The sequence below is a fragment of the Rhinopithecus bieti genome, unplaced genomic scaffold, assembly GCF_001698545.2.
Source record: "Rhinopithecus bieti isolate Rb0 unplaced genomic scaffold, ASM169854v2 scaffold_41913, whole genome shotgun sequence".
NCBI lineage: Eukaryota > Metazoa > Chordata > Mammalia > Primates > Cercopithecidae > Rhinopithecus > Rhinopithecus bieti.
The window spans coordinates 47,358-66,894 of NW_016818964.1; the positions used below are offsets into that span (position 1 = coordinate 47,358).

The 19,537-nt window shown below is 40.8% G+C and overlaps 1 protein-coding gene across 2 annotated transcripts in view; it reads right to left on the reverse strand.

Annotated features, from left to right (window-relative positions):
• The window catches only part of PPP4R3A (protein phosphatase 4 regulatory subunit 3A), a 51,998-nt gene that overhangs the window by 29,646 nt on the left and 2,815 nt on the right, over nucleotides 1-19,537 (reverse strand). For both annotated transcript variants that reach the window (XM_017857962.1, XM_017857961.1), the window contains exon 2: nucleotides 3,477-3,532. In XM_017857962.1, coding sequence (XP_017713451.1) covers nucleotides 3,477-3,532 — 56 coding nt within the window. The remainder of the gene's footprint in view (nucleotides 1-3,476; nucleotides 3,533-19,537) is intronic.

The window sequence follows — 19,537 nt, forward strand, 5'->3', positions numbered from 1 at the left end:
AAAAAAAAAAAAAAAAAAAAAAAAAATTCCTTTCAAATCTTACTGGCAATAAATAAATATACATACTCTTTGATAGCAATCAACCATTTCAAAAAAGGGCCCTCTCACTGACTGCTGTCTATAAATCATCTCATACAAGAAATTGAATGGTACTAGGGAGAGTCACAGTTAATGGCTAACTTCCAAATCTGAAGGGCTATGCCACTCGGTGTTTTTTCAAGCTGGTACAAAGAGAATTTAGAAGAGTAAAGTTAGACGGATTGGAGTATGGTATAAAGAAAAAAATAATTCAGTCTTACTAGTAAGTAACCAAAAACAGACATGCAAAAGCTGACTGGGCATCCATCGGGATGACAATGGTTCCTGTATTGAGGAGGAAACAGGACTAGCTTAAGGTACTTTTAAGGACCTATGATTCTACTGCAGCGGTTTCTAACCTTTCTCATTAGCAAGGACTTCTGTTTTTTTTTTTTTTTTTTTTGAGATGGTGTCTCCATCACTCAGGCTGCAGTGTAGTGGCACCATAATGGCTCACTGCAGCCTCTACTTCCCTGGGCTCAGGTGGTCCTTCCACCTCAGCCTCCCAAGTAGCTGGAACTACAGGCATGTGCCACCATGCCCAATGTTTATATTTTCTGTAGAGGAGGAGTTATGCCATGTTGCCCAGGGTGGTCTCAAACTCCTGGGCTCTAAAAGTGCTAGTATTACAAGTGTGAGCCACCACTTCTAGCCAAGAACACTTCTCAATATAACACAAATGGATTCCATGTTTAAAAATGTGTCTAAGCGAGGCACAATGGTGTATACCTGTAGTCCCAGCTAGTTAGGAGGCTGAGGAGGGAGGAGTGCTTGAGGCCAGGAGTTGGAAGCCGCAGTGCACTAAGATCACACCTGTGAACCAGTACTCCAGCCTGGGCAACATATCAAGACCCCACCTCTAAAAGAATAAAAATGAAAAATTTATCTGCTAAACTGCATATTAACTCTGTTCAGTCATTTATACAACTGTCAATCAAGAGACCAGTAGTCTCGCTGGACTAAAGTGCTGCCAGTCAGAAATAAATAAATGAGAATCTGATTTGGTTGTGCAGTATTACTAAGTCTATAATTTTTATTCAGAATTTTGGAAAATACCTCAAACTCCCCTTTTTACACTATCTTAAAGGACTTCCAGCTATCACAGACCCCAGGCAGGCAATCTGATCCAGACTGAGTAGCAGTTCAGGCTCAAAACTATTAACATTCTAAGATCAACATGCCAAAAATTAGTAAGGTTTCATTTTTAGTTTACCTTTATAATTCACCAGAACAGAACAACAGGTAGAAGAATTTGCAGTTAATCTATAATTCTGGCAGCCTAAATACTTTACAAGGTTATCTGCTCAATAGATACTGAGCATTTATTGTAAGTCTCCATGTAAGACAAAATTAAATTACGTTATTTTCCCTCAAAATAGCATGGAATGAAAATACTAAATTTAGGAGGTACAGAGACCACAGTATAAATTCTAATACCACCATCTATGTAGCAGGTGATGCTTAGAAAGTTAGGTAACCTTTCTGAGCCTCAGTTTCCTCATGATCAGGATGGGAAAGATACATCCTGTTATGAAAACTAGTCATAATATAGATACTACTTTTTTTTGAGTTGGAGTCTTGCTCTGTCACCCAGGCGGGAGTGCAGTGGCACCATCTAGGCTCACTGCAAGCTCTGCCTCCCAGGTTCCCGCCATTCTCCTGCCTCAGCCTCCCAAGTAGCTGGTACTACAGGTGCCCGCCACCATGCCCGGCTAATTTTTTTTGCATTTTTAGTAGAGACGGGGTTTCACTGTGTTAGCCAGGATGGTCTCGATCCCCTGACCTTGTGACCTGTCCACCTCGGCCTCCCAAAGTGATGGGATTACAGGCATGAGCCACCGTGCCCAGTTGGTACTACTTCTTAGTGATGAAAACAAAGTTGGGGGAAAATAACAATCATCTTGGGGGTGTGGGGAATAACTTGCCCAAATTAGATGGCTTCTAAAACTCTGATAAATACTTAAGACTATCAGCTCAATAAAGACTACTAGGATAAGCATAAAGCCAATAACACATTCTGCTGTAATGTATATTCAGAATCATTTGGAGGCTGATGCTTAAGTCAGGGTATAGCCAGACATATGCTCTTAATTACCCATTTGACAAATCTAGCAAGTTTATAAAATTTTAGAAACTGCTCTTGTTTTCCTTGAAGATTCCAAATATTACAGCAACTTTTCTCCAAATTATCTTGCTTATCACCCAACAACCTATAGGCTGAGACACATGAATTTGTTCACTAATTCTCAAAAGTTTCAATCTTTCCTTTTTCTTAAAATGTGCTTTTACTCTTCAGCTGAATACAACTTCAAAATAGGAATTTAATGTATTTAAGTATGGAAGATCAAAACCAAAGATTCCAGGCTCTCAATTTTTCCATCAAACTTAAGTTTTCTTAAGAACACTAAATGCAACACAGTATTGTATCAGACTATCAAATTATCAAGAAAATATATTGTATGAATGTTTGGTGGACAAATAAATCACTACTAAAGATATTTAGGAGTTGATACCAGCATTCCTATCCACTATTTGGGTGACGTCAAACAAGTCACGACCTTTACACATCACCTAATGGGAAAAATAAAAACAATTCCAACTTATTTCTAGTATTTTCAAGATCAATGATGAAGCAAAGCACTTTATGAACAAGCTGGTAATCTTCTTTCTTTTAAATTAACTATTTTGTATCTGCATCTTCTGGGCAATGAGAGAACTGATCTTGACTTCATTGGCTATATAGAGCACTCATCTTGTATGTGTGTGGGTGGACATGAAGCGCAGGCACGTGTGTACTGAATGAATACCATTTAATAACAGCACTAGTTGATACTAAGTGAAAGATTTACTTTCTGATATTTCATTGCATATTAGAAAGGCTTAAGAAACAGTGTATTTTGAGTACACTGTACTGTTAAGTACAGTTATCTTCAAAACTGTAATATCATAAGACTATTCAGGAATCTGTAAAAGAAATCAGATAATCAGATTCATATGACAGAGTCCTATCTACACAGTACTGCTGTAGAGGGAGATACTAATGTTCTTTCTGCATTATCATCTACAACAGCAAAAGAAGGAATTTTCACAATTAACTGTGTTAGTAGCAGCTTATCACATCAATGGTCACCTTTTATTAAGGTAAAACAAGGAAATTTTAGGGCTCAGTTGCTATAATAGGTGGAACACAAACTCCATTTTAACTTGTGGCAAGCTTTTTAAATTTAAAATTATTGTGTTAAACACTATAGGAACTGGCAGAAATCCTATTTTAGAATTTCACTGGCAAACTGTTGTAATCTGTTCTAAATTTTTCACTATAAGCAATCAGATTATAAACTTTCATTTACTCAAAAGGAAAATATGCAAGATAGAACATAACATCTTCAAAATTGTACCTGTTGTTTCTGGTATGCGGTGTTAGGATTTATTTTGGACTCTAAAAGTAGAGAACCTAGGAAATAGAAAAAGACATTCCATTATGTTACTATAAAACAGCAAAATTATATTCCCTTACATACATACGTATTTCCTTAAATTTTTTTTTTTGTTTTTGAGATAAGCCTTCCCTCTGTCACCCAGACTGGAGTGCAGTAGAGCGATCTCAGCTCACTGCAACCTCCGCCTCCGATGCTCAAGCGATTCTCCTGCCTCACCCTTCCAAGGAGCTGGGATTACAGGTGTGTGCCATCACACCAGGCTAATGTTTTGTATTTTTAGTAGAGATGGGGTTTCACCATGTTAGTCAGGCTGGTCTCGAACTCCTGACCTCAGGTGATCCACCAGCCTTGGCCTCCCAAGGTGCTGGCATTACACCTGTGAGCCACTGCGCTTGGCCTCAAAAAATATTTTTTAAATTTTTTTCGTTTTTTGTAGAGATAGAGTCTCGCTACGTTGCCTATGCTGGTCTCCAACTCCTGGGCTCAAGTGATCCTCCCACTGCCCCCTCCTCCCAAAGTGCTGGCACTGCAGGTGAAGCCACTGTGCCTGGCCATATTTCCTTTTTTGAAGATTTGATGCACACTCAACTTCAGTTATAGAAAAACTATTATTATTTGAGACGGCGTCTCACTCTGTTGCCTTGGCTGGAGTGCAGTGGCATGATCTCGGCTCACTGCTACCTCCGCCTGCCAGGTTTGATTCTCCTGCCTCAGCCTCCTGAGAAGCTGGGACTACAGGCATGCGCCACCACGCCCAGCTAATTTTTGTATTTTCAGTAGAGACCCGGTTTCACCATGTTGGCCAGGATGGTCTCAATCTCTTGACCTTGTGATCCGCCCACCTCAGCCTCCCAAAGTGCTGGGATTACAGGCGTAAGCCATTGCGCCTGGCCTAGAAAAATTATTTTTAAAACAATGTAAGTTTAATTACAGTAACTTGTAACCTAAGAAATGTTTTTCTGAGACAGGGTCTCGGCTCTGTTGCAGTTGTGTGATCTCAGCTCACTGCAACCTCCACCTTCTGGGTAGCTGGGATTACAGGGGCCAGCTACCATGCTTGGTTAATCTGCCGAGTAAGGACTGGGTAACAATAGAAATCTACCAATTTATGGACAGCAGAAGGTAATCAAGCAGCACAGTGTGAAGTCAGATGATCTGGGTTAAAATCTCTGATATATTGTATGACTTCCCATACCCCTCTTCTCTTATCAACCAGTTCTAGTTTATACCTGCAAGTACTACCTGAAGACAAACTCTGGCCCAAAAATATTTGAGAAAAAGCAGTTTTCTCTGCAACCATCTCTCATACGGAGCTTTCATTTCTTCTCGTATTACACTTAACAATTGCTTTACCCATTCCAAATAGTGGCTAAATGGCTAAGAGTGCTCTTAACATTTCTAAATTTAGTTTGCTTTTTCATCAAAATTCATTTGTTTTACGATACTGTCCAATATTAATGATTTACTGACCATTCACTACTGTGTGCTCAGAACAGTACCAAATAATACTGAACATAGTAAATTAACCAAGCTCTGATAACTCAATTTGTGTATGTCCTATGCACATAAACAGCTTTCCACTTCACACCAATCCTCCCACTATGTCTAGGACAGGTGACCTAATTAATCCAAAATCTTTTTCTTATCCTTTGAGTACTTAAGGTAACTAAACATTCTCCATATTATTATTTTTTACACCTGTATTCCCTACAAACCCCATTTCTTTGAGTTTTCTTTCTTTACAAAAACTGGTTTTGGCTTAGGAGGCTCAGATAAGCATTCTCACGTTTTAGAGAAAATACTGTTTTAATCTTCTTCCTCTATTTCCAACTTTTGCCAGATTAATCAAAACACATTTTCCAGTGCCCCTTCAATTCTCTTTATGCTCAATTTTCAAGATTTCATCCATAACAAGAAAAAGCAGCAGGTGGCCAGGTATGGTGGCTCATGCCTATAACCTAGCACTTTGGGAAGCTAAGGTGGGAAGATTGCCTGAGGCCAGGAGTTTGAGAACAATTTGGCCAATAAAGCGGAACCTTGCCTCTGCAAAAATAAAATAACAATAAAATAAAATAAAAATAAGAAAAAGTAGGCCGGGCTCGGTGGCTCACGCCTGTAATCCCAGCATTTTGAAAGGCTGAGGTGGGCAGATCACTTGAGGTCACGAGTTTGAGAACAGCCTGGCCAACATGGTTAAATCCCATCCATACTAAAAGTACAAAAATTAGCCAGGCATGGTTGCAGTGAGCTGAGATTGCATCACTGCAATCCATCCTGGTCAACAGAGACTCTGCCTCAAAAAAAAAAAAAAAAAAAAAAAAATTAGCTGGATGAGGTGGTGGTGCATGCCTATAGTTCTAGCTACTCAAGAGACAGGCAAGAAGATTGCCTGAGCCCAGGATCTCAAGACTACAGTGAGCCATGATTGTATCACTACACTCTAGACTGGGTGATAAGAGATCCTGTCTCAAAAAACAAAGGGAAGGTGCAGTGGCTCATGCCTGTAATCCTAGCACTTTGAGAGGCCAAGATGGGAGGACTGCTTGAGGCTAGCCTGGTCTCAACAGTGAGACCCCATCCTATATATTTTTAATATAAAATTTAAAAAAAAGTATAAACATCTCCAACTATCTTTGTAGTCTTTCATTATTTTAATTACTAGAATAAAAATGGCATTCTATTATTCTCCATGGAAATAATAAAGTATACACAGTACATTATGGATCAATATTACTTTTTTTTTTTTGAGACGAAGTTTCACTCTTGTTACCCAGGCTGGAGTGCAATGGTGCGATCCCGGCTCACCACAACTTCTGCCTCCTGGGTTCAAGCGATTGTCCTGCCTCAGCCTCCTGAGTAGCTGGGATTACAGGCAAGTGCCACCATGCCCGGCTAATTTTGTATTTTTAGTAGAGACAGGGTTTCTCCATATTGGTCAGGCTGGTTTTGAACTCCCGACCTCAGATGATCCGCCCGCCTTGGCGGGCAGGTGGGTCACTTGAGGTCAGGAGTTCGAGACCAGCCTGGCCAACATGGTGAAACCCCGTCTCTACTAAAGACACACAAAAAATTAGCTGGGCATGGTTGTGCAAGTATTTAAACCCAGCTACTCGGGAGGCTGAGGCAGGAGAATCACTTTAACCTCAGAGGCGGAGGTTGCAGTGAGCTGGGATTACACCACTGCACTCCAGCCTGGGCGACAGAGACTCTGCCTCAAATGAAAACAAAAACCAAAACCACAAATGAGATACCATTAAGTACCCACTAGAATGTCTACGATCAAAGACAAGACAATAACAAGTGGTGACAAGGCTGTAGAGAAATGGGAAGCTTCATACATCGCTTCTGGGAATATAAAATGAGGCATCGATTTTGGAAAAGTTTGACAGTTCCTCAAAAAGTTAAGCAGAGTTACCTTGCAATTTCCCTCCTCGGTATATATGCAAGATAAATGAATACATGCCCAGACAAAAACATGTACATTTATATTCACAGCAAGGTTATTTACAACAACAAAAAATGAACAGATAAATTCAATGTGGCACATACTCAGCTACACAGAGTAATGAAAACCTAACACATTACAATATGTATAAACCTTGAAAACATATGAAATTAAAGAAGCCCATCACAAAATACCACATGTCCAGACAGGTAAAGTTACATATATATATATATATACACACACACACATATATATATACACACACACATATATACACACACACACATATATATAACGGAGTCTCACTCTGTCGCCCAGGCTGGAGTGCAGTGGTGTGATCTGAGCTCACTGCAGCCTCTGCCTCCCGGGTTCAAGCAATTCTCCTGCCTCAGCCACCTGAATAGCTGGGACTACAGCCATGGACCACCACGCCCGACTAATTTTTGTATTTTTAGTAGAGACTGGGTTTTACCATGTTGGCCAGGCTGGTCTCAAACTTCTGACCTCAAGTGATATGCCTGCCTCGGCCTCCCAAAGTGCTGGGATTACAGGCGTGAGCCACCGTTCCCAGTCCAGACAGGTAAATTTAGGGACGGAAAACAGATTAGTGGTTGTTTAGAGCTGGGAGGAAGTGAAAGTGGGTAGTGATTGCTAATGGGCACATGATTTTTTTCAGAGGACACAAAATGTTCTAAAATTAGATTGTGGTGATGGTTGCAAACCTGTGATTATATTAAAAAACAATGAATTGTATACTTTGAATGGGTGATTTGTATAGTATACAAATGCCGTTTTAAAAAACCAAAAAAACAGGTAATGTGCAGCCTAGGCAATATAGTGAGACCTTGTCTCTACAAAAAAATTTTAAAAATTAGCCAAGTGTGGCAGCGCACGCCTTTAATCCCAGCTGCTCAGGAGGCAGAGGTAGGGGGATTGCTTAAACCTAGGAAATGCAGGTTGCAGTGAGCTGAGATTATGCCACTGAACTCCAGCCTAGGCAACAGAGCAAGACCCAGTCTCAAAAAAAAAAAAACAAAACAAAACAAACACACACAAAAAGGTAAACTATAAAGTATAAATATTCATACAATGGATACTACGAACAATGTGGCAAAATTAACCTATCATTAGGCTAGCAGTTTTCTCTGGGTAGGACCGTGACCGGGGAGGAACATGAAGCAGACTTCTAGAGTACTGGTTATGTTGTTTCTTCAATGGTGTACTGGTTATTTTTTGAAAATTCATCAAACTGAATACTTATGATTTGTGTACCTTTCTGATGGATTATACTGCAATTCAAAAGATTTTTCTAAGTTTAAGAAGTCAAAAACACATAGCACAGGGGATTGAGGTTGTTATTCAAGTTGTGCTTTCAAGAAACACACGCCTGACTTTTACAGTCACTAAAACAAAAAACATGGCAGCGCGGTGGTATGACATTGTCAGTCACCTAATACCTAATAGCAATTATTTCTCAAGTACCAGTCTCTTTTATATTTTCTTCAAAACTCTCTTAGTAGTGTTTACAGGATCAGGATAATTAGAAAGGGGAGGGGAAGATTTGACGTATTCCCTTCCAAAGTTCTGGCTAAAACAAGGACACACTAGAAGTTTCTGGGGTTGGGAAATGTTTTTCTGGACCATTCAGGATATTAGAGGAAAGTATCCCCTGAAACTCTCTTTTCAATCATATCACATGGTTTTGGTCTAGGAAGTCCAGCTCTGATTCCCAATACCATATTCCCAAAGAGATAAGTAGGCTGTAGATGCTAGAACATGGGAAACAGTCTTTTAACTTGAGGGCTCAGTAAGACAATAAATAAAAGACACAATACTGTATTTACTCCTAGTCTATCAGGTTTCCCTCCATCATCTAATAGGTTTTATTGAGCCAAGTTATACACTACACCAATCAACTATAAAATAAAAGATCCAGTTCAGTGTTAATATCAATTAACACAATCCTTCCCCCCAACAAGTTTGTTTGTATTTTGTTGCTATAGCTACAGTATTAGGCACAGTAATTCTATACTACTAATGTATGGGTATGCATGGGGTATAGAGTTCAACTTTAGGAGAGGGATTTATTAAATAACATGGTAGCAGCGATGACAGGGGAGAAATGATGATCCTTAGCAGAAGATCTCAGCAACATTAAGGGGAGGCAGAGAAGGTTCTAAGAACAACACGTTTCTGGTAACAGTTACGTCTAGTGGAACTCAGTAACTGAAGCACACACTCAAGACAGACCCCATTCACCCCAACTCATTTGAGAAACACATCTATCCTGTCTCCAGTGAAACAGATTCCCTTATCTCCCAAGAGGAATCTTTTACTTACACACACACACACAATACCTTTTCCCACACATCTGAGAAAGACATTGTAACAAAGACCAAGGAAAGGAAATCCTACACTCCAATTCAAGAAAACTCCAATACTGAGACTTGAGAAAGATCTCCCCACTTCCAACCTGAACTATGAGAAAGGCAATACAGAGAAAAATGAAAATCAGGAGTGCTCAAGCCGAGCGGAATGCATCAGTATTTCTAATTACATCTGTCACTGTGGAAGCTATCATTCCTAACAAATTCTCATGTCTACTAATTGATATATGCACTTGGACTTTCTCAAAAACATAAGTCCTAAATACTCACTTAGCAGTACAAAGACTGAAAATTGAATCATCTTCACCTATCCAACTTTTAAACACATACTACTCTTTGGGCCAACCATTCTTCTTCTAGGAAATTACCCTACACCCTCGGGTAAGTGCCAAGGTATATGGATAAAGATTTCATTAGCAGAGTCTGTAATGGCAACACACTAAAAACAATCTATACCAACCATTCTCAAAATGTGATTTGGGGACACTATGGGGCCTGCAAAGTCAAAATTATTTTCAAAATGATATAAGGTTATACGCCTTTTCCACCATTAATTCTCTGAGTCTACACTGATACTGCCAAAGATTCAATGCAGAAGCAGATGAGAATCTTCCTGGTTTTTTAAAAATTAGGCCAGATGTTGCAATTCGTAAAAACAGGCCAGGCATGGTGGCTCACACCTGTAATCCCAGCACTTCAGGAGGCTGAGGCAGGCGAATCACTTGAGGTCAGGAATTCGAGATAAGCCTGGCCAACATGGTGAAACCCCGTCTCTACTAAAAATACAAAAATTAGCCAGGTGTGGTGGCCCATGTCTGTAATTCCAGCTACTTGGGAGGCTGAAGCAGGAGAACTGCTTGAACCCGGGAGGCAGAGGTTGCAGTGAGCCGAGATTGTGCCACTGCACAGTGAGACTGTGTCTCAAAAAAAAAAAAAAAAATACTCTTCTCATTAAACTCTTATTTTAGAAAAGTTATTTTTTCCTTAATGTTATTTTGTTAACATGCTATGTTAAAATATCATTTTTAAACATTATTTTTATTTTTAAACATTAAACATTATTTTAAGTGATTTTTTCCGAAAAGCTCTGTCTGTTTTATTTCTAATATGGTAAATAATCGATAAAACCATTCAAATGAACTTTGGGGCAGAATCCTCCAAAATTTAAACAGGGTATAAAGGAGATCTAGCTGGGTGTGGTGGCAAAGGCCAATGACCCCAGGTACTTGGGAGTCTGCTACGGGAGGGTCACTTAAGCCCGGCTAATTTTTGTATTTTTTTTTTTTAGTAGAGACGGAGTTTCACCATGTTGGCCAGGATGGTCTCGATCTCTTGACCTCATCCACCCACCTTGGCCTCCCAAAGTGCTGGGATTACAGGTATGAGCCACCACCTCCAGCTGAGACCTCCATCTCTCCAAAAAAAAAAAAAATTGCCAGGCATGGTGGTGCAGGCCCATAGTTCCCATTGCATGGGAGGATTGCTTGAGGTCAGTAGGTTGAGGCTGCAGTGAGCTCTGACCACACCACTGCACTTCAGCCTGTGTGACAGAGTAAGACCCTGCCTGAAAAAAACAAAATAAAAAATAAAAATGAAAACAAAACAAATAAAAAAAGAGTCTAAAGGCATCCTGAGAAAAAAAGTTCGAGGAACGCTACACTGTGCCACCAAGAAGATACCGTGTGAATAAGTACAGTGGAATACTATGCTACTTTTAAATGAGATCTATGTATCCTGACATTAACTGACGTCCCAAATATACTGATAAGGTGTTTACAATTAGGAAATGGGAAAACAATGTCAAAAAGAGAAATGCCGCTCAGAACATCACCAAGACAACTGCAGGTAGAAACTGACCAATAGTAAGAAAAAATATAATGAAGGCTGAGGCAGGAGGATCACGAGGTCAGGAGTTCAAGATTATCCTGGCCAACATGGTGAAACCCCATCTTTACTAAAAATACAAAAATTATCTGGGCACAGTGGCATGTGCCTGTAATCCCAGCTACTCGGGAGGCTGAGGCAGGAGAATCGCTTGAACCCGGGAGTGAGCCGAGTTTGCACCACTGCACTCCAACCTGGGTGACAGAAGTTGCAGTGAGCCGAAATTGCACCACTGCACTCCAACCTGGGTGACACTCCCTGCTTCACATCTTGGTTCCTCCTCTAAAATGAAATGTGAGGGCCTTTCTTGTAGGGTGTTGCCAACCCCCACCAAAACACAACACAACACTACACTCTGGGGATTAGAGGTAATGATGGCTGGTAGTACAGAGTAAGGTATCCTTCTAACAAAGTCTACATTAGAGAGAACTCAGCAAATATTTTTAAAAGGAAAGATTTTGCATAAAAATTATAGATTTCTTGCTGGGTGCAAGTTAATACAGCAAGATTTATAGTTAAAAAAAAAAATACCTACCTCACAGGGCTGCCACGAGCATTAACTGAAATTTTTTATTAAAGTGCCTGTCCCAATATATAATACATAACCAGCACTCAATACTTTTTTTTTGTTTTTGAGACGGAGTTTCACTCTTGTCACCCAGGCTGGAGTGCAGTGGCATGATCTCAGCTCACTGCTAACTACGCCTCACAGGTTCAAGCAATTCTCCTGACTCAGCCTCCAGAGTAGCTGGGACTACAGGTGTGCACCACCACACCAGGCTAATTTTTCTATTTTTAGTAGAGACGGGGTTTCACCATATTGGCCAAGATGTTCTCGATCTCCTGACCTCGTGATCCACCTGTCTTGGCCTCCCAAAGTGCTTGGGATTACAGGCGTGAGCCACCGCACCCGGGCTCAATATTTGTATTTTTAGGGCACCATCATACAATCTTCACTGGTAACGCTGTACTGTTGTACAGCAGGAAAACGAGTATTAATAATGACCCATAAACACATTATGAATAAGAGGTTAACCAATATATTCATTTACTGTTTAGGAAAAAAATTCTAGTACACATTTAGTCAACATTCCATAAAAAAATTACTGACTTTTAAAACTTATGGTAGGTCAGGCATGGTGGCTCATTACTGTAATCCCAGCACTTTGGAAAGCTGAGGTGGGTGATCACTCGAGGCCAAGAATTGGAGACCAACTCAAGACCAGCCTGGGCAACATGGCAAACCCTGTCTCTACAAAAAATGCAAAAATTAGCCGGGCATGGTGGTAAGTGCCTGTAGTACCAGCTACTTGGGAAGCTGAGGCAGGAGGACTGCTTGAACCCAGAATATTGATGCTGCAATGAGCTATGATCGCGCCACTGCACTCCAGCCTCGGTGAAAGACCGAGACCCTGTCTCTAAAATTTAAAAACAAAAAAACCCAAAAACACCTTCTGGTAAACAGTTTTTATTCATCTGGAAAATTCACTTGTTTAGAAGATTTACTTCCTGTCACTGAAGAAATGAGATAGTACAGACAATTCCTGTAATTTTTATGGTTTTATCTTCACTATCAACCAATTAGACTCAGGTAGCAGGAAAGTAATATGGGAGTGTTTGGGTTTGGGTTTAAGTAACTTTGTTTGGTCTTCGCCACAGCCCTGATTTGGATAAATACTGAAGGATTTCAGAATGAACAGCTACACCATTGTCACTCTTAAGTAAGCAGCTCAACCCAACAGCTTCTAGAGTATATTGTCCTCATCAATATTCAAAGCTTAAGGCAGGGACTCATGTACTATGCTTCATTAGTAGAGAGAAAGCACCATCAAAAATGAGTTAATGCCAGGCTGGGCAACATAAGGTGACCCCGTCTCTACAAAAATAGTAGAAAAAAATTAGCCAGGCATGGTGGTGTACACCTGTGGTCCCAGCTACTAGGGACGCTGAGGTAAGAGGCTTACTGGAGCCTGGTGGTTAAGACTGCAGTAAGCCCTGATCACTGCACTCCAGCATGGGCAACAGAGTGAGACCCCACCTCAAAAAAATGAAGTCAGTGGGGTCCAAAATCTTATGTAGGTGGGAGACTAAAGTATGCTTTAAACCTCTAACAGGCATATGCTCCAAGTCCTTTTTTCCTGATTTTTTTGGAAAAAAATTTAAATGCCTCATTACACAATGGCATTTAAAAACTAAAATGGGCCAGGTGTGGTAGCTCACAGCTATAATCCTGGCTACTCAGGAGGGCGAGGCAGGATTGCTTGAGGCCGGAAATTCAAGACTAGTCTGGGCAACACAGTAAGATCCCACCTCCCCTCAAAAAATTTAAAAATAAATCAACTGCGTGTGGTGGCATGTGCCTATAGTCCCAGCTACTTGGGAGGCTAAGGCAGGAGGATCACTTGAGTCTAAGAGTTTGAGGCTCCAGTGAGCTATGATTGTGGCACTGCACTCCAGCCTGGGTGACAGAGCAAGACCTTATCTCTAAATAAACAAACACTTTTCAAAGTTAAATACTTCCCCTTGTACCGAAACTGAGCTCTTCTTGGTAAATATACAGAATGCTTGGCATATACAAGATTCTATACTACTGACTTAACTTTTCATTTCTCTCACAGCCCTCACCGCCAAAAGTTTTTCCACCCTATGTGTTCTGACCTCCTTTTCTAATTATAGTAGGGGTAGAGGCAGACCCACCTACAACGAACATGGAGTTCTATCAAGTGGCAGAAACAGCACAGAATCCCAGTTTCACCATTCGCTAGCAGTGCTGCCTCGAACAAAAACATTTCTCCATGTCTCATTTTCTTCATGCCTTAAGTATCAGTGAGAATTTAACCTGTTTAACTCTGTAAGATGTGAGTCAGAGAACAGATAAAACTATTTTGAAATGTAAATAATACTTTATAAAATTCAAGGTAAAAACTCAATGTAAGCACACTATTCTGGATGCCTTGGCAAGTAATTCATAATAAAGAGCACAAATATAATTACGGCCAAAGACACTCTTCAGTGTGTGGAGGAATTCCAACTTCCTTACATTTCTTTCTTTTAAAAATTTGTTTTTAGAAATAGGGTCTTACTCTGTCACCCAACCTGGAATGCAGTAGCACGACCATAGTTCATGGCAGCCTCAAACTCCTGGTCTCAAGCAATTCTCTGGCTTCAGCCTCCTGAGTAGCTGAGACTACAAGTATGTGCCATGTGACTGGCTAATTTTCCAACTTTTTGTGGAGACAGGGTCTTGCTATGTTGCCCAGGCTGGTCTCTAACTTCTGGCCTTGAGCAATCCTCCTCCCCCAGTTTGGCTTCCCAAAGTGCTGGGATTACAGGTGTGGGCCACTGTGCCCAGGGGGCTCTCTATGTATTTATATATATATACATACATATAAATACACACACACACACATACATATATTTTTCCTGATACAGGGTCTTTCTTCATCAGTCAGGCTGGAGTACAGTGGCTCAGTCACAGCTCACTGTAGCCTCAACCTCTGGGCTCAAGCAATCCTCTTGCCTCAGCCCCAAGCAGCCAGAACTACAGGTGTTTACCACCACACTTGGCTAATTTTAAAATGTTTATTTTGTAGAGATGGGGGCCTCACTTTGTTCCCCAGTCTTACATTTATCAATTGTAAAACTGGCAGGTGGATGTGGTAAAAATCATAATGCTGAAAAGTAGTACAGTAGGGCAGAGGGAGAGGGGGTATCAGGAAGAATAGCTAATGGATGCTGGGCTTAATACCTAGGTGATGGGTTGACCTGTGCAGCAAACCACCATGGCACACATTTACCTATGTAACAAACCTGCACATGTATCCCGGAATTTAAAATAAAAGTTGAAGAGAGAAAAGCAGTATAATGATTTGATCACAAAGGGAGAGGACAAATAAGGTATGAAATTATTATCCTTACTTCAAGTCAACAGACACGGCATACACTGAAATAATTAAAAATAAAAACAAAATTATCTGAAATGGAAGATGGAACTTTGCAGGTACATGGCTATCATAGAAACTGAGAGAAAATAAGGTAACCTATCTTCATTAAAGAAAAGCACGGGCCAGGTGCGCGGTAATCCTAGTATTTTAGGCAGCCAGGTGGGAAGGATCACTTCAGACCTGGAGTTTGAGACCATGCTGGGCAACACAGTGAGAACCTCTCAAAAAATTCAAAAGCTGGGCCGGGCACAGTGGCTCACGCCTGAGCCCAAGAGTTCAACACTATCCTGGGTGACAAAGACCCACCCCCTTCCATCTCTTACAAAAAAAAAAATTTTTTTTTAAATTACCCGGGCGCAGTGGTGGGCACCTGTAATCCCAGCTAGGCAGGAAGATCAACTGAGCCCAGGAGTTTGAGGTTACAGTGAGCTATGATCCTGCCACTGCACTACAGCATGGGCAACAGAGCTCTTAAAAATAAAAATTAATAAAAAAAAAAAAAAAGGGCAGGGCGTGGTGGCTCACCTGAGGTCAGCAGGAGTTCGAGAGCAGCCTGGCCAACATGGTGAAACCCTATTTCTACTAAAAACATAAAAATTCACCAGGCGTGGTGGCAGGCACCTGTAATTCCAGCTATTCATAAGGCTGAGGCAGGAGAATCACTTGAACCTGGGAGGCGGAGGTTGCAGTGAGCCGAGATTGTGCCATTGCACTCCAGCCTGGGTGACAAGAGCGAAACTGTCTCAAAAAAAACCAGAAAAAACAAAAAACAAAAGGGATGTGTTCTTCCAACCAATTTTGCCAGCAGAAACCTGCTGGACAAGGATGCAATCCAAGAAATGGGCCCAGAAGCTTAGTGGGACATCCCTTTTCCTCTAAAGCAAGTTAGGATGAGTGCCAAGTTTACTCAGTTTTGGAAGGGAAGGGCATACAGTACTTACCTAGACAGATCTGCTCTGTAACATGAAGGCCACAAGTACTTCCATTTAGAAATTCCCTTCTGTGATTTTTAGATGAGCATATAAGCTCCCCTAACAGGAACTGAGCCTACAGTTGAGATAGCATTATCATAGCTTCCCCTTCCACAAAGATAGACCCAATAATGAGAAAATTTTAAAACTACCCAGGCTTTCTATAACCATGCTAAAACTATATATATTACAAAATTCCCAAACACTTTGTCATTACTAAGTAGTGTTTACAGTTTAAAACGAATTGCCTGAATTTGAATCCCAACTCATACCATCTTAATAGATGAATGACTTTGGACATGTTATCATCCTTTCCAAGAGAACTTACTAAAAAAAAAAGAAATGAGGCCAGGTGTGGTGGCTCACGCCTGTAATCCCAGCACTTTGGGAGGCTGAGGAGGGTGAATCATCTGAGGTCAGGAGTTCAAGACCAGCCTGGCCAACATGGTGAAACCCCATCTCTACTAAAAACACAAAAATTAGCCATGCATGATGGCGGACGCCTGTAATCCCAGGCTTGAGGCTTGAAGCATGAGAATCCCTTGAACCTGTAAGGTGGAGGTTGCAATGAGCTGAGATCATGCCACTGCACTCCAGCCAGGGTGAGATTCTGTTAAAAAAACAAAAACAAACAAAAAAAAACCATCATTTATTTCACAGATATGCAAAAGCCCCTATCACCCTATCTCTAGCACTGACCAGTTTCTCACCAAATTAGCTGACAGACTATTTCTAAGGTAGATGATTAACACATCACAAAAACTTAATTTTATAGAACATAAAATATTGCAAAAGTGTTAAGAATCAAGTATTTGTTTTGTTTTAAAGAAATAATCTGAAAATCAAAAGATTTTTTTGGGGAAAAGCTACAAGTAATTTAGAAAAAAAAACTTCAACACAACCATGACCAGGTCAAGCCCAAGCACGGAAAAGCGCAATTAATTTTAGGTTTCTATTGGACAAATGACTCAGTTTATGGAAAATCAGAAATACTTTCCACTTTGCTCATGACAATAAAAAGAAAATATCAATCATCCTATGATGGAGAATGGAGCAAGCACACAGTAATGGCTGACCCCAACTAGTAGTTAACACAAAAACATTCATGTAAAGCTTGTAGATAAACTACAATTGAGATTTTTGTTTTTTGTTTTTTGAGAATAAGTCTCACTCTGTTGCTCAGGCTGTAGTGCAGTGGCGCTGATCTCAGTTCACTGCAAGCTCTGCCTCCTGGGTTCACGCTTTTCCTGCCTCAGCCTCCTGAGCAGCTGCAACTACAGGCGCCCACCACCACACCCGGCTAATTTTTTGTATGTTTTTAGTAGAGATGGGGTTTCACTGTATTAGCCAGGATGGTCTCAATCTCCTGACCTTGTGATCTGCCCGCCTCGGCCTCCCTAAGTGCTGGGATTACAGGCATAAGCCACCGTGCCCAGGCGAAAATATCTTTAGGCTAAAAGTTATTTTCATTTTCTTTAAAATACAACTTCAGGCTAATAGAGCAGCAAATGCAAGCAGACAGTAACATGGGGGTTTAATTGGGCTAACAGCACTAAATCAGAGCACTGTTGTGAGAATTATGTAAGTCAATATAAGTAAATTGCTTAGAGTTTGGCACAGAGAAGGTACTCACTAAATTTTGACTTATTATCCCTACTTAGATATTAGAAGAAATGTTAACCATCAAACTAAAGATTACTGACAATATCTCACAAGTATCCTGGAATTTTTTCTAAGTCCAGGGTGAGTGTGTGTGTGTGCACGTGTGTGTGTATCACAGGGTCTCCCTCTGTCACCCAGTGCAGTGGCATGATCATAACTCACTGCAGCCTCCACCTCCTGGGCTTAAGTGATCCTCCCACATCAGCCTCCAGAGCAGCTAGGATTACACGCCCCTGACACTGCACAAGCTAACGTTTGTACATTTTGTAGAGATGGGGTTTCGCCATGTTGCTCAGGCTGGTCTCGAACTCCCGAGCCCACGAAATCTGTATGCCTCAGCCTCCCAAAGTGCTGGGATTATAGGCGTGAGCCACCGCACCCAGCCTAAGTCCATTATTTGGATTCAGTTTTCCTTACAGCCTAAACTTACAAGGGCACATCAGTAATTGAGTTAAGCTATCTCCCTGCTAGATAAAAACTAAAGTCATTTTGTTTTAGTCATTTAACTTCCAACCTGCGAAATGGAGGAAGAGAGATTTGTGGCTATTTCCAAACGGTAAAAATATAAATGAAGGTTGGGCGCAGTGGCTCACACCTGTAATCCTAGCACTTTGGGAGGCTGAGGCGGGCAGATCACCCGAGGCAAGGAGTTCGAGATCAGACTGGCCAAAACGGTGAAACCCCATCTCTACTAAAAATACAAAAAAATTAGCCAGGCATAGTGACACATGCCTGTAGTCCCAGATACTAAGGAGGCTGAGGTAGGAGAATTGCCTGAACCCAGGAGGTGGAGGTTGCAGTGAGCTGAGATCATGCCATTGCACTCCAGCCTGGGTGACAAGAGCGAAACTCCATCTCAAAAAATATATATATGTATATGTATATATTATATATATGTACTATATACCGTATGTACTACATATTATATATACAAGTACTATATACTGTATGTACTACATTATACTATATATGTACTATATGCTATATATACTATGTATTATACTATATTATACACACATACGGAAAAAAGTTTTATATTAACATATAATTATATTAACATAGAATTATGCAGAAGAGCATATTTCTGATAGTATGACATTAACCTTTTATGCTTAAAAATATCTTAAGGGATTTTTTTGTATAATGAATCAAATTAAACACATGATGTGAAGGTTATATGTATTATTTTTAATATGGAGTTCAAATAATTGATCTCAAATCTACACATGCTTTCGGCTGGGACGGTGGCTCACGCCCGTAGTCCTAACACTCCGGGAGGACTAGGCGGGTGGATTGCATGACGTCAGGTGTTCCAGATCAGCCTTGGCAACAGGACAAAATCCTGTCTTTATTTTTTTGAAAGTAAAAAATTAAGAAGAAATCTACAGATAAATCTACTAAAAGCCCATACCTTCTAACATACTATGTAAAGTTTTCCAAATGTGTGAAAGATCTGAGTCACATACAAAATTACACTAACACTTGACATTCAAATTGTATTTTAAGAAGCCAATAATAGGCCGGGCGCGGTGGCTCAAGCCTGTAATCCCAGCACTTTGGGAGGCCGAGACGGGCGGATCACGAGGTCAGCAGATCGAGACCATCCTGGCTAACACGGTGAAACCCCGTCTCTACTAAAAATACAAAAACTAGCCGGGCGAGGTGGCGGGCGCCTGTAGTCCCAGCTACTCGGGAGGCTGAGGCAGGAGAATGGCGTGAACCCGGG